This window comes from Schistocerca gregaria, chromosome 11 (genome assembly GCF_023897955.1).
Source record: "Schistocerca gregaria isolate iqSchGreg1 chromosome 11, iqSchGreg1.2, whole genome shotgun sequence".
NCBI classification, from domain to species: Eukaryota; Metazoa; Arthropoda; class Insecta; order Orthoptera; family Acrididae; genus Schistocerca; species Schistocerca gregaria.
In genome coordinates, this window is record NC_064930.1 from 92,439,070 (window position 1) to 92,465,288 (window position 26,219).

At 42.4% G+C, this 26,219-nt stretch overlaps 1 protein-coding gene across 1 annotated transcript in view; it reads right to left on the reverse strand.

The window, feature by feature from the left end:
* The window catches only part of LOC126294954 (uncharacterized), a 607,599-nt gene that overhangs the window by 5,314 nt on the left and 576,066 nt on the right, over positions 1–26,219 (reverse strand). The window contains exons 24-25 of the mRNA XM_049987174.1: positions 9,208–9,425; positions 8,827–8,953 (exon numbers count right to left, since the gene is read on the reverse strand). Coding sequence (XP_049843131.1) covers positions 8,827–8,953; positions 9,208–9,425 — 345 coding nt within the window. The remainder of the gene's footprint in view (positions 1–8,826; positions 8,954–9,207; positions 9,426–26,219) is intronic.

Here is a 26,219-nt window from a genome sequence, read left to right on the forward strand (position 1 = left end):
CCTGACCACCTGGTGCGTTGCAGGCTGCCCGATTGGTGCAGGGCACTTGTAAGCACCAGGATGTCCGGAAGGGCATTGTTGCCTCGGTGGACGGCGCTAACGAATGCCACTTGCCCTGACCACCTGGTGCGTTGCAGGCTGCCCGATTGGTGCAGGCCACATGTAAGCACCAGGATGTCCGGAAGGGCATTGTTGCCTCGGTGGACGGCGCTAACGAATGCCACTTGCCCTGACCACCTGGTGCGTTGCAGGCTGCCCGATTGGTGCAGGCCACTTGTAAGCACCAGGATGTCCGGAAGGGCATTGTTGCCTCGGTGGACGGCGCTAACGAATGCCACTTGCCCTGACCACCTGGTGCGTTGCAGGCTGCCCGATTGGTGCAGGCCACTTGTAAGCACCAGGATGTCCGGAAGGGCATTGTTGCCTCGGTGGACGGCGCTAACGAATGCCACTTGCCCTGACCACCTGGTGCGTTGCAGGCTGCCCGATTGGTGCAGGCCACTTGTAAGCACCAGGATGTCCGGAAGGGCATTGTTGCCTCGGTGGACGGCGCTAACGAATGCCACTTGCCCTGACCACCTGGTGCGTTGCAGGCTGCCCGATTGGTGCAGGGCACTTGTAAGCACCAGGATGGTCCGGTATTTATGTCGGGAACAGGCCGAGGAGGTGTTTGTGTACGTCAAAGCAGGAGGAGGCAGCGTGGCTGTGCCAAAACGATTACCCCCACAGGCAACAGCAAAGTCACACAACATTTTAAGCGCCTTTTAGGCGTTTGTGTGATGATGGGCCCCTTCAGACAGGCGAATATGCCTCGAGGCGGCCAACTGTGCATACACCAGATCTGGAGCACCGTGTTCTACAAGATATTGAGATGCACTCTAGCACAAGCTCCAGGCGAACGGCCCACCAACATGGTGTAAGCCGAAGTACGATTACGTGTTTCCTGCATGGCAACCGCTACTGTCCCTATCACCTAGCCTACGGAATATCAGACCCGCTGTGTGGCTGGCTTGAAGAGTTTTTAAAAAAACAGAACACACATGTTGTTCTCAAAGGAGAGACGTCTACAGACGTTAAAGTAACCTCTGGCGTGCCACAGGGGAGTGTTATGGGACCATTACTTTTCACAATATATGTAACTGACCTAGTAGATAGTTTCGGAAGTCCCGTGCGGCTTTTCGCGGATGATGCTGTAGTATACAGAGAAGTTGCAGCCTTAGAAAATTGCAGCGAAGTGCAGGAAGATCTGCAGTGGATAGGCACTTGGAGCAGGGAGTGGCAACTGACCCTTAACATAGACAAATGTAATGTACTGCGAATACATAGAGAGAAGGATATTTTATTGTATGATTATATGATAGCGGAACAAACACTGGTACCAGTTACTTCTGTAAAATATATGGGAGTATGCGTACGGAACGATTTGAAGTGGAATGATGATATGAAGGTAGTTGTTGGTAAGGCGGGTGCCAGGTTGAGATTCATTGGGAGAGTCCTTAGAGATGTAGTCCACCAATAAAAGAGGTGGCTTACAAAACACTCGGTCGACCTATACTTGAGTATTGCCCATCAGTGTGGGATCCGTACCAGGTCGGGTTGACGGAGGAGATAAGATCCGAAGAAGAGCGGGGCGTTTCGTCACAGGGTTATTTGGTAACCGTGGTAGCGTTACAGAGATGTTTAGCAAACTCAGGTGGCAGACTCTGCATGAGAGGCGCTCTGCATCGCGGTGTAGCTCGCTGTCCAGGTTTGGAGAGGGTGCGTTTCTGGATGAGGTGTCGAATATATTGCTTCCCCCTAGTTATGCCTCCCGAGGAGATCACGAATGTAAAATTAGAGAGATTCGAGCGCGCACGGAGGCTTTCCGGCAGTCGCTCTTCCCGCGAACCATACGCGACTGGAACAGGAAAGGGAGGCAATGACGGTGGCACGTAAAGTGCCCTCCGCCACACACCGTTAGGTTTCTTGCGGAATGTAGATGTAGACGCAGACCTACGACAACTATGACAACTATCGGCGTGGATTTCCCTCTACAGGAAGGATTTTCTCAATGGTTTTTGCAGCAGATCGTCACCTTTATTGGATTTGTCATCAGTCCTCTACTGATGAAGCAACCTTTAGCAGAACTGCCATCATCAACCTGCATAGTAGTCATCCCTTCGGCATCGGTTCAGCTTGAGTGTGTTGACAGGAATTCTTGGCGTTCACATACTTGGGCCAGTTATTATCCCACAACGCGTGGGCTTCTTGAAAATGTGCCTTTGGCAATATGACAGGTTATGTGGTTTTTCCGTGACAAAACACTACCGCATGTCCGCATTACAGCTCACCGACACCCCAACAACATCTTCATCGGATTCTGCATGGGACTCAGAGAAACTGTAGCACCGCCTGCTAGATCACTGGACTTAGAGCCGACAGTTTTTTTTTTTTTTTTTTTTTTTTTTTTGTCACTGGGGCCATCTGAAAAGCGTCGTGTATGCTGCACCGGTTCCTGATGGGCTGTCCCTTCAACACAGTGTTCACAGCGCGTATGACGCACTTCGGAGAGAGGCTGGAATGTGTGAAACGGTACAGCAGTCCGTGATTCGACGTGGGAATGCGTGCATGGCGTTGGAACCACTTTCAACATCCGTTGCGACGTGGAAACGATGCAGCTCTGCACTGTGTTCTCGGACAGTTTGTTGTTGCACGCACACCTTCAATTCCTGGACACATATTCCTAGGACCTTTCTCCTCCTATCTCCAGTCACTTTGTCGGTTTTCTGCATACTGAGCGCATGTGCTCAGCACCTGACCGTGTGTACATGTAACACTAGTGGCCATTAAAATTGCTACACCACGAAGATGACGTGCTACAGAGGCGAAATTTAACTGATAGGAAGAAGATGCTATGCTACGCAAATGATTAGCTTTTCAGAGCATTCACACAAGGTTGGCGCCGGTGGCGACACCTACAACGTGCTGACATGAGGAAAGTTTCCAACCGATTTCTCATACACAAACACCAGTTGACCGGCGTTGCCTGGTGAAAGGTTGTTGTGATGCCTCGTGTAAGGAGAAGAAATCCGTACCATCACGTTTCCGACTTTGATAAAGGTCGGATTGTAGCTTATCGCGATTGCGGTTTATCGTATCGCGATATTGTTGGTCGTGTTGGTCGAGATCCAATGACTGTTAGCAGAATATGGAATCGGTGGGTTCAGGAGGGTTATACGGAACGCCGTGCTGGATCCCGACGGCCTCGTATCACTAGCAGTGGAGATGACAGGCATCTTATCCGCACGGCTGTAACGGATCGTGCAGCCACGTCTCGATCCCCGAGTCAACAGATGGGGACGTTTGAAAGACAACAACCATCTGCACGAACAGTTCGACGACGTTTGCACCAGCATGGACTATCAGCTCGGAGACCGTGGTTGCGGTTACCCTTGACGCTGCATCACAGACAGCAGCGCCGGCGATGGTGTACTCGACGACGAACCTGGGTGCACGAATGGTAAAATTTCATTTTTCGAATGAGTCCAGGATCTGTTTACAGCATCCTGCTGGCCGCAGCGGTGTTTGGCGACATCGCGCTGAACGCACATTGGAAGTATGTATTCGTCATCGCCATACTGGCGCATCACCCGGAGTGATGGTATGGAGTGCCATTGGTTACACGTCTCGCTCACCTCTTGTTCTCATTGACGGCTATTTGAACAGTGGACGTTACATTTCAGATGTGTTACGAGCCGTGGCTCTACCCTTCATTCGATCCCTGCGAAACCCTACGTTTCAGCAGGATAATGCACGACCGCATGTTGCAGGTCCTGTACGGGCCTTTCTGGATACAGAAAATGTTCGACTGCTGCCCTGGTGAGCTCACTGTCCATATCTCTCACCAAATGAAAACGTCTGGTCAATGGTGGCCGAGCAACTGGCTCGTCACAATACGCCAGTCACTACTCTTGATGAACTGTGGTATCGTGTTGAAGATGAATGGGCAGCTGTACCTGTACACGCCATCCAACCTCTGTTTGACTCAATGCCCAGGCGCATCGAGGCCGTTTTTACGACCACAGGTGGTTGTTCTGGGTACTGATTTCTCAGGATCTGTGCACCCAAATTGCGTGAAAATGTAATGACATGTCAGTTCAGTACAATATATTTGTCCAGTGAATACCTGTGTATTATCTGCATTTCTTGTTGGTGTAGCAATTTTAATGGCCAGTAGTGTACATTACTTTTAGGAAGCAAGAAACACTGCACTTGTGGGATTGATTAAATAAAGAAGTTTGGGGTATATAGATGGACAATTGTTTTTCGTCGGCAAAATTTTCAACAAAGAAACGCAAACGGAATTTATTTTGCCATATTGTTATCAGTGGGAAACTGTGTACATTAGCACATCATACAGTTACCTGCAACCGTATCCCAGAACTCGTCAAGCAATAACTGCAGTCAACAAGCATGGTGCATGATCAGAGATACTTTCTGTACCACTGTGTGCTGCGCCTTTCCTGATTCCTTCCCGAACGGTATACAGAATGAAGAATGTCGGTATGTTTCCGTATAAGTTCAGATTTCCTTGATTTTCTGATGATTGTAATTTCATGAGCTATGTATGTGAGGAAGCAATACGTTGCCAGATTCTTTTTGAAATATATCCTCTCAGAATTTCATCAGTAAACGTTTATATGTCTCATAACGTGTGCCAGTGAAGATGATGAACGTTTCCGTGAGCTTCTAGTGCTTTTCAACTGGATTTGCGATCTTCTTTCGATATTTTCTCTTCTTTTATAATCCTTAAAGGCTTGAATTTTTCAGAATACAGTATTTTACTTTATCTGCAATTTATCGACTTATGGTACACATAAGTAATGCATAAAAGCTATTATGTGATCTTTGGCACTTAGATGCGTATTTTAATTTTTCTTTCTGTGACACTGAAATTCTCTCTTCTGAATTCAAGCTGAGTTGCCCGAGCTCCCGTTCTCCAGATATTATCTATAGGTATGTCAATCGGCCAAGAAAATAAAAGCCAATATCTTTTCCCTGCCCAATATTTATTCTGTACCTAGAAGCATGGATCATGCCCAGTCGCCCATGTAATTATCATAGACGGCAATAATTTTGAGGACGTTGTACTGATATGGTCTTCTTCTCATGTGCATGAGAAGTCGATGCTTCAGCAACTGCTGAATTGTCCACCCATTCGGTGACAATAACGCCATCATCCTTCTAAGATGAAGATTTAAATATCACCTTCCCATTTCGTTGCTTTGGAGAAATGAGGCAAGATTTGAGAACTCTGTTTTTTCTAATAAATCCCGCCCCTCTATAAACTTGTTCTGCTGGGAAAGTCAGGACAGCAAGTCCTGTAAAGAAGAAATGCAGTGACAGTAGCCTTCCTTCCACTGTTAAATCTTCTATCATCTAAATGAGTGAGGTGGTACCTTTACCAAACTGTTCTGCTTTCGCATTTGGCGACTTTTCTTGATAAAAAGAAGAATTTACAAAATAGCCAGGACAAAACGAAAATTTGTATTCACATCGTTTCCGCCTGATAAGTTGCTAGCAAGTGTGTCTCTCAAAATATTTTATCATCGGTTCCTCACAAGACTGATGTTGAGAAACAAAGAGTTTATTACATTTGTCTCTTACTCTTTCAATAAAGGTTCTGTTTTATCACAACTTGACCTTTCCAGCAAATTTATTACTTTCACTACAGTGTAGGTACCTAAGTATTTGTTCTTCTCATAGAATTCCATACAAGCTCGTACCTTGTGTCCACACTGTAAACCCTGTGTAGCCTCTTACTGGCGAGAGGGAGACAACTATTTAGAATGATGATGCCGAGGAAACACATTATTTCTTGAGACGCTGAGTGAGTATTTGGGAAGTTCTTAGAAAGTGTGCAGCTGTTTGACTCTTCGACTAGGAATTGTATGAGATCATCATCAAAGGGTAACTCCCCACGAAACTTGTCAACACATGTGCAAGATCTTGCTTGAATCAGAAAAAAGTTCCAGTTTTGAAGTTAGTGCACCATAAGTGTAAGTACAGGTTTTCTGCTTATTTCCGAATTTCCCCAAATGTGCTTCTGTTTTTGAATCTATCAGACTTAATTTAAGTTTCGGCCTGGAGTTACCGATGGCTGAGATTGTCTGGTTTTCCCCCTTCATCGTCATCGCCATCATCATCTGAATCCCTATCCGTCGGAACTGCTTGATCAGGGGGACTATGTGCGTTGCATCTGTCTGAGAGGACGGGATGTCTAGGACATCCTGCACAGTCAGACCTGGTTGCAAACATTCCGCGAAACCACTGTTACGAAACGAAAGAGATATAAAAAGCGAAGTCATTTTTGACCCTGCCAGCTGCCCAGTCTGTGCACATGGACCTGACTGAAAAACTCTGTTTATAAACACAATGTAAACCGATGGATAACAACTTCTTTCAAACCAAACCCCCAATAAACATATTTAGATCTACTGCAAATAGTTTCACCTGGAAAAACAAAGTTCTTCATAAAACAGTATTCACTTCACATCGGTATGCTACATTTCTGTTGTTCAACCACTACCTATAATACAGACTGTCACAAACACAATTGGAATGCTAACAATGAAGTGTGAAAATTAAGAATGTAGAAATCAGACCTCTCTGACCTCTGTAGCCAGAGGAACCTGTCGACTTGTTACAGTTTTGGAAAAATGTTGGTGATGATTACGCTAGCATGAGTCCCGTAACATACAGTACAACCTAATGGTCCAGAGTACACTGTGCACAGATCTAGCGTCAGTTAAGTGTTAAATACGACAAAAATTTGTTCCTTATGTGAAACAGTAAACTGAGAGTAGGTTTCTCAGTAATAGACATAAGAATTAGAAGTAGTGTTTTAACATTGCAGTTGCCTATGTTTTTGTTGTTGTGGTTGTTGTTATCATTCTTGTTTCTGTTTTTTTCTGTAGTATTTGTTACATAGAAATTCCACAGTGCCAGAATGAGAAAGATAGGGTGTTATCACGTGGGAAGCAGTGCAGTCTTTGGTCTAAAAAATGGCTGAAATGAAGGCAAGTAATATAGAACTACATAGACAGTGGAATGCCGTAAGTGAGGACAGGGCTTCATTCGGTTTGACCAATTCCACACTCGATTCAGTCCGTGGGCGGAGAAAATTCCCCAACCAAGCTGGGAATCGAACTGGGGCCCAGAGGACTGACAATCCATCACGGTGACATTCAGCTACTGGAGTCGGACAGTAAAGACTGTGATGAGCATCTACAACAGTGACGATTGTGTTGTGGACAAAACCGTATGGATTTAAGTAGCTGTACTCCCAGATTCTCATCCGAACTGCACAAACATTTTTTTTTTCATAAGAATATTGTAAACAAAAAATATGTACTTTCAGTAAATTATGAATCCGAGAACTACAAGCGATAAAGCAAAGATTACACCTGTAACTGAAATGTTATTAAATTGAGACTGACTTTCAGAAGACTGTTAAAATAATGACTCTATTAGGGGATATTTTTGAGTGTCCTCCTTCAAAAGTTTACACTAGAAGGACAACTCATAATATTTCTGATTTCAATGAAGTCTTATTCGGGGAGACTTTTTAGTGACTGTATATCAAAATTATCAGGAGTCACTCATTTTTACTGATATCTTCAAGGTGGTTACACAATGGGTTAAAGTTTTCTACATAAGATGTGCACAATATGGACACAGTTGCTGTTGTAAAGGATTCAGTATTACTTCCTTTCCTAAGGTTTCCAGCAAAGTCGGTTTTTTAAATATTGGCGAGCTCTTCGTTCCACATGTCTGCTCCACAGAGCTTACCTATATCCATTAACATGTAACATGTCTGCAGCCATGATGTCAAGTCTTCAAACAGGCAGGGTTTCATAACTGTAATTTATCAGTCTAAGTAACGATTTCCATAGTTATATTTCAATTATTTTGATACAAAAGGATATCTGATATTTTATAATAACTGAATTACAACTGCCTGCCAAATTCTTGTTACTGCTGAAAACTTTTAAGAGATAGACGTTTGTTTAAGTTCTGCTTGAAACTAAATGTTTTTCAGAAGCTTTTGAGAAAGCTAGTTTCTGTTCTAATGTATCATAGACTACATTTGGTTCTGCCCTATTTCTTGTAAGATGTTGGTGCTCTGACATTTGTAATCACTTGTAATTTACCACACAATACAGTGCTGATGGATATAATGTGTGCTTGTGCAGTATAAATTTGCTTTGGTGTTATCGTGGAGATTCAATAAAAGGGAGAGAATAAGATACTGTTGAAGTATAAAACTACTTCTATAAAATGACACCAACAAGAACACTGAATTCAAAGTTCCCATACTCAGTGTCACATACTTTTCTACAGGACACATCACAGAGAAGTTTAGGACTTCACATAGACATGGATTCATAGAAATATGTTGCAACACGTGCACCTGTCGCTACCAGGCCAGCATGTATCTAGGAATGGAACCAACTCATATATATCAAAATACCATTGACACATCACAAGTGACTGTCTTTATCTAGGTAGATTGGTTTCAGAAATGTTAAAGTTACCATCATGTTCACAAATGTAGTTTTTAAAACCGACTTTTAAGTAATTATGTTTTGTTACGTGTTTGATGCTTCTATTTCTTCTCATTATCAGTGATAGTGCATCCTTTATTTATTCTTTTTTTCATATATTTCAGAAAGACTTGAGAAGTAAAGACGTTCTTTGGAAATGTATTTTGGAAATTCTGCCTAGTGTGTATAATTCAAACATGGGCAGCCATTCATAACAGCAGGCAAAGGGGAAATCACTTACCTGTGTATACTCTGATATGAGCTGATAATTTTCATTAAATCTTGACTGCAATAAAGTAGCTAACTCGTTGTCTTCAAATGGCTGCTGGGTACTTGAGTCTCTGGTCAGGTACAGGAGAATGTATGTCCTGTAGGGAGCAAGGGAAATCCAAAGTTATATTTCTCATATTACATTAGAAATACGAAAGTTAACAAACTTTTTGCATTCTCAAATATACGATTTTAGCATTATATTGAAAACTACAGTCTGTGTAATACTTTATAAGCTGCATTATTATGTTTAATTCAGATTTCATGTGTGAAAACATTATGCTTCATGTCAGAAGAACTATGGCATCATCTAGTGAAGAAAGCAATCCATAAATCATTCTTTCCTTGTTACCTGTTGACACCACTAATCCTGTCAGCAGCATGAATCTGCAAGGTAACTTCATCAGGGCTGTAGCTACCACTTTCTGTTTTAACTACTGTGAGTGCGTTCTGTGGCAAAATTGCTTTTGGAGGATAAGTGTGGCCTACTATCCGCGATTCTTCACCCAGAGTCACCGTCTTCGCAGAAACGGCCACAGAGTATGTCCTGGCAGCTGACAAACCTGTAATCTGAGAACAAATACATTTCAATGAGAATAGTGTGATAAAAACCATTCCAAATGGAGGCTTATGCTGTTTTTTTGTGCACACACAACACTGCATAGGATATCAATGAACAAGTTTACAACGAGGCCTGGACAAGATAAATCTGAACACATAACATCTTCAATGTTGCTGTCGTGTTCTTCGCACCAGATATGAATATACGATGACCTGAGACAGAAACAAAAGGAGAGAGCGGAATAAGAGGAGAAAAGTCTCATTATAAAGAGCTGTTAGTGTCAGATGTATACTATTTTTGTATTTAAAAGTCAGAATTGAAGAAGTCACGTCAGAAAAAAAAAATGCTGCCTTGTTTAAAGTGAAATATTATTTGGTGACACATTTTTACATTAAGTTAAGGGCAATTATGTAAAATTAAAAACTCAGGCGAAGAATAGCATATGGACTAGAAAGTGAAATGTTTCTATATTTACGTAACAAAATTTTACACAGAAGAAAATTATAAATTATAGAAATATATGAAGTTATATTCCTCAAGAACACTAATTAGAAATGATAAAACTTGTTTGTCTATATGATGCACTGAAGAATATCAAAATAAATATGTGAAACTAAAATATATTTTTTATTGGCCTACAGGTACCACATATAGAAAGTTCATGTACACTACAAGCTATGAGTTTTCTGGATCTGTAAGACTGTGATTATGATCATGATAATCTTTTTCATTATATCTATCTTTATCTTTCGAATAATAATCTGAATAAACTACGCTCCTGGAAATGGAAAAAAGAACACATTGACACCGGTGTGTCAGACCCACCATACTTGCTCCAGACACTGCGAGAGGGCTGTACAAGCAATGATCACATGCACGGCACAGCGGACACACCAGGAACCGCGGTGTTGGCCGTCGAATGGCGCTAGCTGCGCAGCATTTGTGCACCGCCGCCGTCAGTGTCAGCCAGTTTGCCGTGGCATACGGAGCTCCATCGCAGTCTTTAACACTGGTAGCATGCCGCGACAGCGTGGACGTGAACCGTATGTGCAGTTGACGGACTTTGAGCGAGGGCGTATAGTGGGCATGCGGGAGGCCGGGTGGACGTACCGCCGAATTGCTCAACACGTGGGGCGTGAGGTCTCCACAGTACATCGATGTTGTCGCCAGTGATCGGCGGAAGGTGCACGTGCCCGTCGACCTGGGACCGGACCGCAGCGACGCACGGATGCACGCCAAGACCGTAGGAACCTACGCAGTGCCGTAGGGGACCACACCGCCACTTCCCAGCAAATTAAGGACACTTTTGCTCCTGGGGTATCGGCGAGGACCATTCGCCACCGTCTCCATGAAGCTGGGCTACAGTCCCGCACACCGTTAGGCCGTCTTCCGCGCACGCCCCAACATCGTGCAGCCCGCCTCCAGTGGTGTCGCGACAGGCGTGAATGGAGGGACGAATGGGGACGTGTCGTCTTCAGCGATGAGAGTCGCTTCTGCCTTGGTGCCAATGATGGTCGTATGCGTGTTTGGCGCCGTGCAGGTGAGCGCCACAATCAGGACTGCATAGGACTGAGGCACACAGGGCCAACACCTGGCATCATGGTGTGGAGAGCGATCACCTACACTGGCCATACACCTATGGTGATCGTCGAGAGGACACTGAATAGTGCACGGTACATCCAAACCGTCATCGAACCCATAGTTCTACCATTCCTAGACCGGCAAGGGAACTTGCTGTTCCAACAGGACAATGCACGTCCGCATGTATCCCGTGCCACCCAACGTGCTCTAGAAGGTGTAAGTCAACTACCCTGGCCAGCAAGATCTCCGGATCTGTCCCCCATTGAGCATGTTTGGGACTGGATGAAGCGTCGTCTCACGCGGTCTGCACGTCCAGCACGAACGCTGGTTCAACTGGGGCGCCAGGTGGAAATGGCATGGCAAGCCGTTCCACAGGACTACATCCAGCATCTCTACTATCGTCTCCTTGGGAGAATAGCAGTCTGCATTGCTGCGAAAGGTGGATATACACTGTACTAGTGCCGACATTGTGCATGCTGTGTTGCTTGTGTCTATGTGCCTGAGGTTCTGTCATTGTGATCATGTGATGTATCTGACCCCAGGAATGTGTCAATAAAGTTTCCCCTTCCTGGGACAATGAATTCGCGGTGCTCTTATTTCAATTTCCAGGAGTGTATTTAGTGCCTGTTTACATTAGTAGCTGATTAGTATCGAGACTGTTCTTTCCCCTTACGTGGACACCATAAAAAACGTTTGATTGGCTACGCACAACAAACATATTTGACTGTTTCATTAAAGAACAGAAGATAAACACTATCTGTTTTTAATTTTAATAGTAATGTACACGAAGTTTTGCTTGAAAATTATGAATTACTTAGGAATCAAGGAGACAACTCACCGAATGGCAGAAGTGCTGCATTGTCGATAGGCACACAAACAAAGGGTACAGAGCTGAATGCACTTCCTTTTTCTGGCTCTAGGAAAAACATCCACATGAGTGCACAACACAAATGTGCACAAATGTCTCCCTACATTATGCTCAATCGACTGCCAGCTCTTTACTGGCCTACAGTAAGTATACTGGGGTGTGGTGGGGGTTTGGGGTTGAGTGAGGGGTGGAGAGAAGTGGGAGGCTGGGAGAGAGTTTCTGGAAGCATCTAGCGGCTTGTGGGAGAGTGGGGAGACGTCTGTGAGCCACGTAGGGATGCAGGTAAGGCAGCTGGTGTCACAAGGCTGGCCACATGATTTCAAAGACTAGGGAGTGAGATAACAGCACACATTTAGTTGATGTAGGGGGACTGGGTGGAGGAGGGCATACGCACAAACACCCACACTTACACACACAGACACACTCACACACACACAGACACACACACACACACACACACACACACACACACACACACACTACTGGGTGGGGGTGGAGGGGCAGCGACTTACCTTTCCTTTCGACCAGACGATTGCAGGACCAAAGAATGTGCTGTAAGGATGGCTCCCATCTTCGCAGCTCAGAGAAACTGGTGGTGGTGGGTAGGATCCAGATGGTGCGGGTTGAGAAGTTGTCATTGAAACCTCACATGTTGTAGCACTGGGTGGTCCAGCCAGTTTCTGAGGACAGTTTGGTGGTGGCCATTCATTCTATTTGACAGCTGCTGTGTTATCAGACCAATGTAAAACGCTCTGTAGTGTCTGCAACAGAGCTGGTATACAACATGGCTGCTTTCACAGGTGTCCCAGGCTCTGATAGGGTAGGATAAGCCTGTAATGGGACTAGAGCAGGTCCGGCTGAGTGGCTTCCCAAAGTGGTCTTCCACCACCTACGCAATCTCCACAAAATCCTAGCCCATCCCTTTGCCACTCCCATCCCTAGTCCCCTGCCACAGGGATTATACCGCTGTGAAAGATCCAGATGCAAGACCTGGTTAATCCACTCACAGAGTACAGCTTACTGCAGTACTGTCAGAGGTTCATCCCAGCCCATGAGAGGCCAGACCGCTTGTGAAAGCAGCCGTGTTACATACAAACTCTGCTGCAACCACTGTACAGCGTTTTACACCCGTATAACAAACAACCAGCTGTCAACTAGAATGACTGGCAGCCGCCAAACTGTTGCCAAAAACAAGGTAGACCTCCCAGAGGCACAACATGCAGCAGGTCACAACATATGGGATTTCAATGGCTTCTTCACAACCCATGCCATCTGGATCCTCTCCATCACCACTAGCTGTACTGAATTGCAGAGTTGTGTGTGTGTGTGTGTGTGTGTGTGTGTGTGTGTGTGTGTGTGTGTGTGTGTGTGTGTGTGTGTGTGTGTGTGAGAGAGAGAGAGAGAGAGAGAGAGAGAGAGATATACACCATCTTGTGTCCCAGTACCTCCACCCAATTTGCCCCACATCAGCTACTTGTGTACTGTTATCTCACTGCCTAGTCCATGTATGCTCAGCCTTGTGCCACCTGGCCCTCTACCTGCACCCCTAGGTACCTTACAGACTCCTTTCCACTCTCCCACAAGTCCCTTGGCACTCCGTCGACCACTTACTGCCTCTGGACTCTCTCTGTCCCTCACTCCACCCCACGGCACACCTCTACCTCGCCACAGTCCACTCATCATGGGCCAGTGAAGAGCTGGCAGTTGGCTGAGCACAATGTAGAGGCAGAGGAATGTGCAGGTGCATGAGTGAGTGTGTGTATGTGTATTTGTGTGCGCGTTTTTTTCCTTCACCTAGAAAAAGGAAGTGCATTCAAGAAGCTGGCCAAGCTTTTGTTTGTGTGAATATCGATGACACAGCACTTCTCCCTTTCGCTAAGTCGTCTCCTTTATTCCTAAATAATTAGTAACTTCTTATTTTCATTAATTGTACTGTATCCATTTATAACTCTGATAATTCACAGAGGAAGGTATTTAGCATCTAACAACTTTCTATGCATAGGAAAATTGTAAAGTATGAAATGTACACCGTAAATATACTTGAGACTAATTTATCATTCAATATTAAAGATAAACACAACTTCCATAGACACCAAACATATTAAAAAAATTACGAAGTTATTCACTTAAGGAAACTCTTCACTTGTATTAGCATATCCGCTCTTCACTATTCATTCCGAGTTTATATCCTCTCTTAAACTAAGTTGCATTGCCACTAAACACTTACAGTGCTTCTAAAGTAGTTGTTTTCATTTATTTCGTGTAATGTGTCACATAATATACTGAGAAATGTTGCATTGCCACTAAACACTTACAGTGCTTCTAAAGTAGTTGTTTTCATTTATTTCGTGTAATGTGTCACATAATACACTGAGAAATGTGGCAACTGCATCAGGAACGCGGTTTTCACAGTTCAGAATTGTGACATTATGGGTAGTTGGCTCATGGAGCCTGAAGCCAACAGAGGTGGCGTTAACTATGTGTTGAGTTGGTGGATGAGAAGGGCTCGTCCCATTTAACGACTGACTGCTCGACATGGGAATTTCACTGGTGGGAACAAGCACACATTGGTGAAGTGGTTGGAAAAGACACATTGGCGACTACAGTGAACCAAAATATAAGATGGATATTGCTTTTTGTAACATCTACGAGATAAGTTTTTGCTACAGTGCGACGAGAGGAAATTATGCCTCTAACAGTTACAAAATTATCTATTCGACATATGAAAAAAACAGTGAAAACTATGATAACTATTAACTATTTTTATAATATTTTATGATGTGACTGGACATATCGATGTGTATCATACAAAGACAATGATAATTCTAATCTTTTTTATGATTTGTCTTCCTTTGTTTTTACCTTTTGTTGGTTGGCGGACGAATATGAAACTGAGGTCCATTAAGAAATTGGAATTATTTGTTAATTATTGCTTGAGAATAGAGTTCATTATTAATATAAATATGAGTGAATAATTATTTGTAACTCTAATTCCTCACTCAATGAGCATTATCTGTATTAATTATTTCCTTCCGCTGCAAGGGGTGCAGCCATTGACGTCAGCGATTTGTATCTATCGCGTTTTTTTGTCTGTGTTTTCCTTAGAAAAAAATCAAATATTTGCTTGATAAAGTCTAAATAGTGCACAATACGAAAGTAAAGTTTAATAAGCATTTCAAAATACTTATCCTATTTGTTCTAACAATAGAAAGTCTCTATCAATTGTCTGCCACCATCTTAACAATTATTTCAGCAGCAAATTCAAATTACCTAACTCTGCGGACATAAATGTTGAACGTAATACAAATGTGTAAAAATAAATGTGCACCGGTGGTTCTGAACTCATTTTAATGAAAATAATTCGAATCAGATTGGTTCTTTAAAAACTGTGCTCATAGCACGATCGTTATAACAAACATTTCTAGTTAATGTATGGAGCCGAAATTAATTACACACGAGTTATGAAGAATATTGTTTCAGGTAACATGCGTCAGTGTTGTGTGCGGCTGTGATTCAGTGGTTTTAATGATCATTTTGCTGAAGATAACTGCTTCCTTCATAATCAATAGTTGTATAGAATCTGTTGTATGAACTGTGATTTAGTGACACTTACACAACTTACAGACAACGCTTTAACACAACGTTAACTTGGAGTTCTTTACGAACTTGACCAAATCTTTACCGGGCACAAAAATTGTTTACTAATTACTCAATGTAATAAAATAAGATTATCATTTTCATTTACAAATTAATAAATTATCAAACCACCGAATAAAACAGCGAACGCCACATTTTCCAATGCAAACTACGCTACAGCTCTTATTAACAACATAAAATAAAACCAAATACAACATAAAAATTTCAGCTGTTCGGTGAGTTCATTGTAACTTCATGCAAGATTCAATGATAAGTACGTTACATTAGTTAATTATGAATACTACACTGTACTGTACACTTAAACCACTGCAGTATTCACAGCATATGAAGTATTTAACAAAAACTGACAATGTCAGCACAGACTACAACAGGCTACGTTCCAAATTCTCTATGTCTCTCCAAAGCTACAGACGATTTCATAAAAGTCAAATACGTAAATGTGCCAGAATCATAAATCCTCCACAAGCTACAGGCAATAAGAAGCCATCACAGTTCCTCATCTAATCGTGACAGCTGATGATTGTTTAGATTTAATGATTAGATTTACTTTAAATGAATATTTATGTAAAAGGTCATAAACAAAAACTGTATTAAATTACTGTGGGAGTGTGAATATTAAATGTAAGACTTTTTGACCTAAAAATAAGTATCTAGAGGGCAAATGGTTCATTTTCTTGTCTGGACATTTGTTATGTAATTTAAACGCAACTACTTCATACTGTAAAATCAGACATTATCGCACTCAGGAATTCTGCCAACAGTTTATGTGGTAATGTGTCACATTTATAATGAGAGGTCACAAACTGATCACAATCACTGTAATATTATTCTTATAACCTCTGTATATAAGGGGTAATGTTTCAACTGACCCACTCACTCATTGACTTATTGTCGAATAGGCCAAACCTCTAAGGATAGAAACTTGAAATTTATAGAGGAGGATGATTTTCTACTGTAGACATCGCTCAAGAAGGTATTTTTCGAATTTCCACTACTAAGGGAGTGAAAAAGTGGCAGATATGTTTTTGAAAATATTTATTAACGCAATTTTGAGGCCAGATCTATGAAAACTGGTATTTCGTCTATTGGTCAGAAATAAAGAAATACGTTTCTTAGCATTATTGAGAATGTAACCACATATGGGGCTGAAATGCTAGGTGAAACACTTTTTGAAAGTCAATAATTATAAAAGAACTACTAAAGTGTGATTCTTGAGTTTCTCCCGGCGTATTTGAGAATCAAAATATCCACGGGCGTACTGCCGGTCTACAGTGTCCAACGGGCACAATATTTCGGGGATCATAAATGTCGCCATCGTCAGGTGAACTGACGGACTGAGCTCTTGTCAACGTGCCGGCAAGGAGAGCCGTACTCTATGGCTGCTCAGGGGGAACTGGGTTCGGTCGCGGCGGCGGCCGATTTAAATACCCTTCGCACGGGGCCCGCTCCCTCCGCCGTCCGCGCCCCGCGCCACGGTCGCGCGGTGGAACAGATTGCGACGGCGTCTCAGATGACGTCGGTGTGGTGGCTCTGTCCGCCGTGGTCGTCACTTTCAGCAAGTACACCAAGTCCTTTTACCCATACATGTATTTTCTCATCATTACTAACTTTACGACAGGAGCGTGTATACAATGTAAAAGCCATATTACTATATACATAAATAGGTCTATATTGGGACTAAGCATCTATTCCACAATGCCAGGTCTTGTACGCGATGACATCTCGGTCGGGGAACGATTCCAACCCAGGTACAGAAGCGTTCTCACATCGGACGATAGCTGGTGTGAACCATCCACTTCCTGCATTCCCCGTGCCAGCATCCAAACTCAAGGATGCAACAATTTGAAAAAATAATAAAGCATAGTGCCGCACTGCCCGCTGGGCGCCTAGCCATGCTGTACAGGAGGTATCGTCGTACCCGCACAACAGTCTACAAGACCATAGGAAACATTGAACTTACAACAACATCAGGAGAGAAGAAAAATCGCATTGCAGTGAAGAGTGTTGCAGCCCACGCCCTCATCGATGGACCTTGTGTTTTTATGGGATGTTCCCTTAATTTTAGTTTGGATATAAACGACTCCTTCTCCCATGGAAATGGATGGTTCACTGTTGCCATAGTAAGAGGTTGTAGCGGCGTTTTAAAGCTACATCTACGCAAACTGGTATTTAACATCTTGGTTACAAGTAAAAAAGTGTTTCTGGAAATTGGACCTCTATAGGGTTTGAAATAGTAACCAAAGTGTTTCATGCAATATTTCATTATGGACATATTCTCCAAGTTAAATTCATGTAAATTTGCATTTGACTTCTTGGGTAGACAAAAAACTACATGTACCACTGTTTTAGGACATTCAACTGGTATGGGGGTGGAATAAGGGATGGAAGTGGAAATATTTCATTATGGTATCTTTTTTGAAGCTAATTCTATGAAACTCTATGTTTGGCTCCTCTGTTAGAAACAAGAAAAAATGAATGTCACTGTTATTGGAAATTGAGTCCCTAAGAGGGTGAAATAGGGAGGTGAAATGTTTTATGAAAATATTTCGTTCTGAAAGCATTTTAAAGCAAAATGTATGAAAACTGCTGTTTCACTTCTCAGTTACAATTGAGAGAAATACGCACTGTTTTTGGAAATTTAACCCCTATAGGGGTTGAACAGGGAAGGAAAAACTTGTTGAAGATGTGGCGCCTTTAAGGCAATTTAAAGATCGAGCTATGGTTTATTTTCCCAGACAGAATTAAAAAGTACGAATTTCAGCATTTTTGGAAATTAAATGGCAAGGGGGTAAAATAGTGGGCGAAAGTTGTTTTGCATATGAATAATAAGTAAGGAGCTACTGAAACATTTTTAACTGCTATGAAAAGCGGTATTTGATCTTTCAGTTAAAAATGAAACAAAGTATGTGTTTCAGTATTTTTGGAAATTTGACCCCCCAAGGGAGTGAAATATAGGATGAAATGTTTTATGACATCATTTCATTATGAAAACGTTTTCAAAGCGAAATTATGAAAATTTGTAAATGGATTTTGTGTTGGAAATATAAAGTAACGTGATTCACTGTATTCGTAAATTCATTCCCTTGGGGGCTGAAAATATTTAAGAAAATATTTATTGTATTAAAAAATATTTATAGCTAAATGTATGAAAACTGGTATTTGACTTGTCAGTTAGACTGTAAAGAAACAGGTTATGGGGATGAAAGTTTCTTTGGAAATACCAACATGGGGCTTCTCCTCACTAGTAATTGATGCAGAATTTCGTCTCCATTTGCTCCCACGCAGACTCACGACGTTACATTTTCTGAACACCCCATTTGTATTCGGCCAGTGTCCGTCGTTACTAGCACCCCATGGTAAGCACCTTCTTCTGCACCGGAATCAAGGTAGCGTTTAGCTTCACAGCGGCCTCTTACCGATGAAAATTATTAGCGTGTCTAGTGACTTCTATGGGGTTTCTTTACGGTGTTTCATAGTATTTGCTTGTGGCTGCCAGTACTTGAGTGTTACCAAAACGAGTCCCGTGGTCTCTTTGTCACGCAGCATGTTCCATAAGAGCTGCTATCTCAGTTTCTCCTCTTCTACAATTGCTCAGGTGTTGTTGTAGCTGTTTTCCGACCGATCTTTTAGTTGTACCAAAGTATACGTCTGCACAACTGCGCAGTATCCTGCAAACTCCGGCTTTTTTCAGCGGTTTGGGAGCACCCTTGGCCGAATTAAGGTGTTCCTGTATCTTCCGGACGGGTTTGCAGATTACAGCATTAAATTTACTCACCATCTTTCCTATGCCGTCAGTAATGTATTTTATGAACGTCAGGAAAACGTGGAACTACGCAGACACTTGTACTTCGTTATGACCTTTTCATGTCTATCTTAACGTCTTTGTTATTTCTGCATACAGATATTCGTTATTTAGGAATCCATTGGTGAGATACTTAAAAGATGTGTCCAGCTACTCTGATTCACAGGTGTTCCTCGCTCTATCCACCGACGTTTCTATAAAACATCGCTTTTTGTCGCGGATGATGATTTCAGTCTCAGGGTAGATAACGGTCGGTGGACATGCGATTTCATTATACAGTGTGAGCCATGATGCCATCTTCTTTGCAGAAGCCTAGCACATCAAGAAAACGTAATCTGTCTTCCATCTGCTCAAATGATTCTGAGCGCTATGGGACTTAACATCTATGGTCATCAGCCACCTAGAACTTAGAACTACTTAAACCTAACTAACCTAAGGACATCACACAACACCCAGTCATCACGAGACAGAGAAAATCCCTGACCCCGCCGGGAATCGAACTCGGGAACGCGGGCGTGGGAAGCGAGAACGCTACCGCACGACCACGAGATGCGGGCCATCCATCTGCCTCCTACTCTATACTGAATTGAATACTTGGATCTAAGCAATTGAGATGCTCACGAAAACAAATTATTTGTTGTCTATGATGTCTTCACAAGAACAACACATCCGCGTAACGAAACCACATATCCCGTTTTGTTGTTTTCTTATCACTGTGATAAACGGGCTTCGAATAGCCATACATCATCGCACTTGAATAATATGGTCGTGATGCAATATTTAAACAGTTCTGAGATCCTGGCAGGAAAAATCCAATTCAGTTGCTCCAACACTTCGCGAAGCGGAACGATTGTTAAACAGCGATACGACATCAGAACTGACAAATATTTCCTCCCATTACGTCTCGATCGTGCTGAGCGCCCTCTTTGACTGACGAGTTGTTTATTAACCACCCAAGACTCCTGAGAATATTGTCACAAGGTCAATTACTCCACTTCCTGTATATCTGAAGTAATAATATGTCCATAACCTTAGTGTGATAGTGGGTCACATTCCAAAACTGTTGCATCGCCGTTGTCAGCAGGGAGAATGATAATACTGTTGTCCCCATTCAGATGTTTACGAGCATTCTTCTCGCCCACAGTTACGTTACTGTTAGGAGCTAGTACTCCTACTGTTTCTATACATATTCCATCAACTGTTACCGGACCCACTCTATGAAAGTCTGCTTCTACACTGAGTGCAATTTCTTCAGTATGTAAATTTCACAGGTCAATGGCAAAATTTGCGTCCTGTCAAATACAGATAAAGAGGATTAGGATAAATTGATAAGTGTAGGAAACGTCGAAATGCCATAACGTTTGATTAACTTACAAATTATCAAATTTCTTCTTCTATAAGACGATGTCAAACGCGTTTTCCCGTAGTACCATGCAATAATATGTCAATTTTGTCAGAGTCACCACAATTGATTATCCCATAGAGCCTCACAATAATATGTAAATTTTGTTGCAGTCACCAGTACACAGTTTATCATCCCCAAGGTACCACACAATAATCTGTCAGTTTTGTTGCAGCCACCAGTACACAGTTTATCATGCCAAGGTGCCACACAATAATCTGTCAGTTTTGTTGCAATCACCACTACACAATTTATTATACTACAGTGCCACACAATAATCTGTCAACTTTGTTGCAGTCACCAGTACACAGTTTATCATCCCACAGTGCCACACAATAATCTGCCAGTTTTGTTGCAGTCACCACTACACAATTTATTATACCACAGTGCCACACAATAATCTGTCAATTTTGTTGCAGCCACCAGTACACAGTTTATCATCCCAAGGTACCACACAATAATCTGTTAATTTTGTTGTAGTCACCACTACACAATTTATTATACTACAATGCCACACAATAGTCTGTCAATGTCGTTGTTACCACCAGTACACAGTTTATCATCCTACAGTGCCACACAATAATCTGTCAATTTTGTTGCAGTCACCACTACACAATATATTATACTACAGTGCCACACAATAATCTGTCAATTTTGTTGCTGTCACCAGTACACAGTTTATCATCCCACAGTGCCACACAATAATCTGTCAATTTTATTGCAGTCACCACTACACAATTTATTATACTACTGTGCCACAGAATAATCTGTCAATTTTGTTGCAGTCACCAGTACACAGTTTATCATCCCACAGTGCCACACAATAATCTCTCAATTTTGTTGCAGTCACCACTACACAATTTATTATAAAACAGTGCCACACAATAATCTGTCAATTTTGTTGCAGTCACCAGTACACAGTTTATCATCCCACAGTGCCACACAATAATCTCTCAATTTTGTTGTAGTCATCACTACACAGTTAATTATCCCAAAGCGCCACACAGTATTCTGTCAGTTTTCTTGCAGTCACGAGTACACCTTCCGCAGTGATATAGAGAGATATTATCTTACAATTAAGAATAGCCCTTCACACCAGGGCCTAAGATGTTAGGGCTTCAACAACAAAAAATCATCCAACAATGACATGATAGCACAGAAAATAGTCTTAGACAATAGAAAATGACACACTACGTAGAAGTCATGCAAATTAGTTACAAATTGCTATTCATAGATGTATCGACGGAAAATGCCAAGCAGTAATTTTTGACGGTAAGTGGATGAACCTGTGACGCTGCAGAGCAGTTTCAAGCCACAGCTGCCGAGGAGAATAAAAAGCTGATTTATCGCTATTGAGCCAGGGGACAAATATCGGTTTAAGCTATCGTACATTTGTTAATAAACATGTGCGGAGTACTGAGTCAAAGGTTTTTTGATGTGTAGAGATATACGAGGGTCACTCCAAAAGAAATGAAGACAATTTTTGTGAAAATACAGTTTTCATTCTGCATGTGTGAAAGTTTTACAGTGAGTAGATACATCCTTCCCGCTTCTTTTCAAACTTAATTCAACCTGTTCCCGTGAGTGGCGCCGTCACAGCACGTCTTCAAAATGGGTGCCACACTTGACGTTCGTCAGAAGCAACGTGCTGTCATAGAATTCCTGTGCTGTGAAAACAAGACAGTGAGAAACAGCCACAAGAGGTCGAAAAAGGCGTATGGAGATGCAGCTGTCGATGGCAGTACAGTTAATCAGTGGGCGAGCAGGTTACGTGATGAAAGCGGGCACGGCAATATTGAGGACTGTCCTCGCAGCGGCACTCCAGACAATGTGCAGAGAGTTAACGAATTGGTGACTGCTGACAGACGCATCACAGTGAAGGAATTGTCACGTTATTTTGGGATAGGGGAAGGAGTGTTTGCAGAATAATGAAAGTATTGGCGTTAAAAAAGGTTTGTGCCAGGTGGGTTCCCAGGATGTTGACAGTGGCTCACAAAGAAACAAGAAAAACGGTATGCAGCGAACTTTTGTAACAGTACAAGAATGGTAGAGATGAATTTCTTGGAAGAATTGTGATAGGTGATGAAAAATGGCTCCATCATCTTTCACCAGACATGGAGAGGCACTCAATGGAGTGGCATAAGGCAAATTCACCCAAGAAAAAAAATTCAAAACCACATCTTCTGCTGGCAAAGTTATGGCTACGGTGTTTTTCGATTCCGAAGGACTCCTGCTTGTGGGCATCATGCCAAGTGGAACCACTGTAAATTCTGATGCATATGTGACGACACTGGAGAAATTTTAAGCTCGACTGAGTCGTGTTTGACCACATCAGCAAAGGCAGGATGTTTTGCTGTTGCACGACAATGCACGATGTCAGTCAAAAAACGAGGCAAGCGATCACAAAACTCGGATGGACAACACTGAAACGCACTCCCTACAGTCCTGACCTGGCTCTGTGTGACTATCATCTCTTTGGGAAACTCAAAGACTATCTTCGTGGAACAAGGTTTGAAGGTGATGGTTCCCTTGTGCACGCAGCCAAACAGTGCCTCCAACAGGTTGGTCCAGAATTTTACCGTGCGGGTATACAGGCGCTGGCTCCAAGATGGCGTAAGGCAGTTGAGAGAGATGGAAATTATGTGGAGTAATGAAAATATTGTTCCTAAAGGATGTATCTACACACTGTAAAACTTTCAAACATGTAGAATAATAGATGGATTTTGAAAAAAAAAATAGTGTGCATTTCTTTTGGAGTGACCCCCGTAGCATCCACATGACTGCTTTGATCCCTGACTTTCCGACTGTTGTGCTGGAAACGCGTGAATTGGGTTCGACCGATGTTCTGTGGTTGGCATGATGGAGGTCATTGGGCTCAGAATTTGTTATAACACAGGGGAATTTAAAAAGAATACCACGACTTTAAAAATGTGTATTTAAAGAAAGAAACATAATATAACCTTCTGTTATACATCATTACAAAGGTTTTTATTTTTCACTCAAAAACAAGTTGAGAAATGTTCAATATCGCCCCCTCCAGACACTCGAGCAATATCAACCCGATACTCCAACTCGTTCCACACTATCTGTAGCATATCAGGTGTAACAGTTCGGAGAGCTGCCGTTATTTCTCGTTTCAAATCATCAATGGTGGCTGGGAGAGGTGGCCGAAACACCATATCCTTAACATACCCCCATAAGAAAAAATCGCAGGGGGTAAGATCAGGGCTTCTTGGAGGCCAGTGATGAAGTGCTCTGTCACGGGCTGCCTGGCGGCCGATCCATCGCCTCGGGTAGTTGACGTTCAGGTAGTTACGGACAGATAAGTGCCAATGTGGTGGCGCTCCATCCTGCTGAAATATGAATTGTTGTGCTTCTTGTTCGAGCTGAGGGAACAGACAATTCTCTAACATCTCCAGATACTGTAGCCATGTTACAGTAGCACCTTCGAAGAAAAAGGGACCAAAAACTTTATTGGCTGAAATGGCACAGAAAACGTTCACCTTAGGGGAGTCACGTTCATACTGAGTTGTTTCCCGCGGATTCTCAGTGCCCCATATACAGACATTGTGACGGTTGACTTTCCCGTTAGTGTGGAAAGTTGCTTCATCACTAAACACAATCTTTGAAACGAAAGATTCATCTGTTTCCATTTGAGCAAGGATAAAATCACAGAAATCGATTCTTTTAATCTTATCAGCTGCAGACAGTGCTTGAACCAATTTCAGACGATAAGGTTTCATAACTAACCTTTTTCGTAGGACTCTCCATACAGTTGATTGTGGAATTTGCAACTCTCTGCTAGCTCCGCGAGTCGATTTTCCTGGGCTGTGAACAAATGCTTGCCGGATGCGTGCTACATTTTCATCACTCGTTCTCGGCCATCCAGAATTTTTCCCTTTGCACAAACACCCATTCTCTGTAAACTGTTTATACCAACGTTTAATACACCACCTATCAGCAGGTTTAACACCATACTTCGTTAGAAAAGCACGCTGAACAACTGTCGTCGATTCACTTCTGCCGTACTCAATAACACAAAAAGCTTTCTGTTGAGCGGTCGCCATCTTAGCATCAACTGACGCTGACGCCTAGTCAACAGCGCCTCAAGCGAACAAATGTACAACTAAATGAAACTTTATAGCTCCCTTAATTCGCTGACAGATAGTGCTTAGCTCTGCCTTTTGTCGTTGCAGAGTTTTAAATTCCTAAAGTTGTGGTATTCTTTTTGAATTTCACAACGGACGGGTGTCGAAGATACTGGACGAAGGTTTCTTGGACAACTTCAGGTAGTTGATTCTGGACAAGTGTGGTTTGTGCTTCGTTCCATCTGGGCATACGCAAGGAGACTGTGTCTAAAAATGATGTTCTTGTAAGCTCCGTATTTGATTACAACAAAATTTTATAACTACTTTGCTGATAGTAATTGACTTACCCTCGTGCTATGGTTAAACGAGAGAGTAACTTAGCGGCAAATTTGAATGGATTCTGATAGGGATTCCGTCAGATTATGAGGAGTTGTTCAATTTTAACGACGTCAGCTATTCCCCAACAATACTTACCAACATCTGTATGGGTATCCATCATCTTCGCAGTGGCGATAAAATTAAACTGGCACAGTACTCATGAATTTTTCACAGTTAAATCAACTGTTGTCGACGCAATTAGCACTTCCGATTTTGCTTCGCTACCTTTACCTTCCGTTCCTGTGTCATTCACAACTGTCTGAATAATATTGTGGATGCCACTGACAGCTTTTACATGTAACCACACGTGTCATTTACAATGTCTACCTACAGTGCTGTACTTTCTATTTCATCTAATGTGCTGTAGTCAGTTTCGTTATGGGTCCTATATACCATGAAGGGGTCCTTCCATCGTAAACTGTTACGTTATCTATGTAGTGCTTGATGAGCAATTTTCCTACAGCTAAGCCATATTTCTTTTACATGTTCCTGCGCAGAACAAAATGTTTCGAGTTCTCCTTTGAGGAATGACTCTGCTCCCACTTTGTCTAATTTAGTAAATATATAAATCTTCTTGTATCTTTTAGTTGAACTCTCTAATTACCAATCAATGTCTCAAGAACTACCTAACAGTCACTGGCACTGCTCTCAAGACGCAAATCATCTAGATGGTCTGCTCTACTTGCTGCCATTAGGGGTAATAAGCGGGGGGTTTGAAAAGTTCTCAGAACGGAATAGGAAAAAATACTTACATCACTGAAACTATTTTATTTTTGAATGTAGTCTCTTTGTAGATTAATTCACTTGGTCCAACGATGTGCCAGTGCCTTGATCCCATTCGGAAATGAGTTTCCTCCAGGCCTGCAAAATATATGTCAACTCTGGCTATTAGTTCTTCGTTTGAAGTGAACCTTCATCCACTAAGAATATTTTGCAGTTTTGGGAAGAGATAGAAGTCTGACGGATCCATATCAGGCGAATAACACGGGTGTGGCAACAATTCGTAGCTTAGTTCGCGTAATTTCT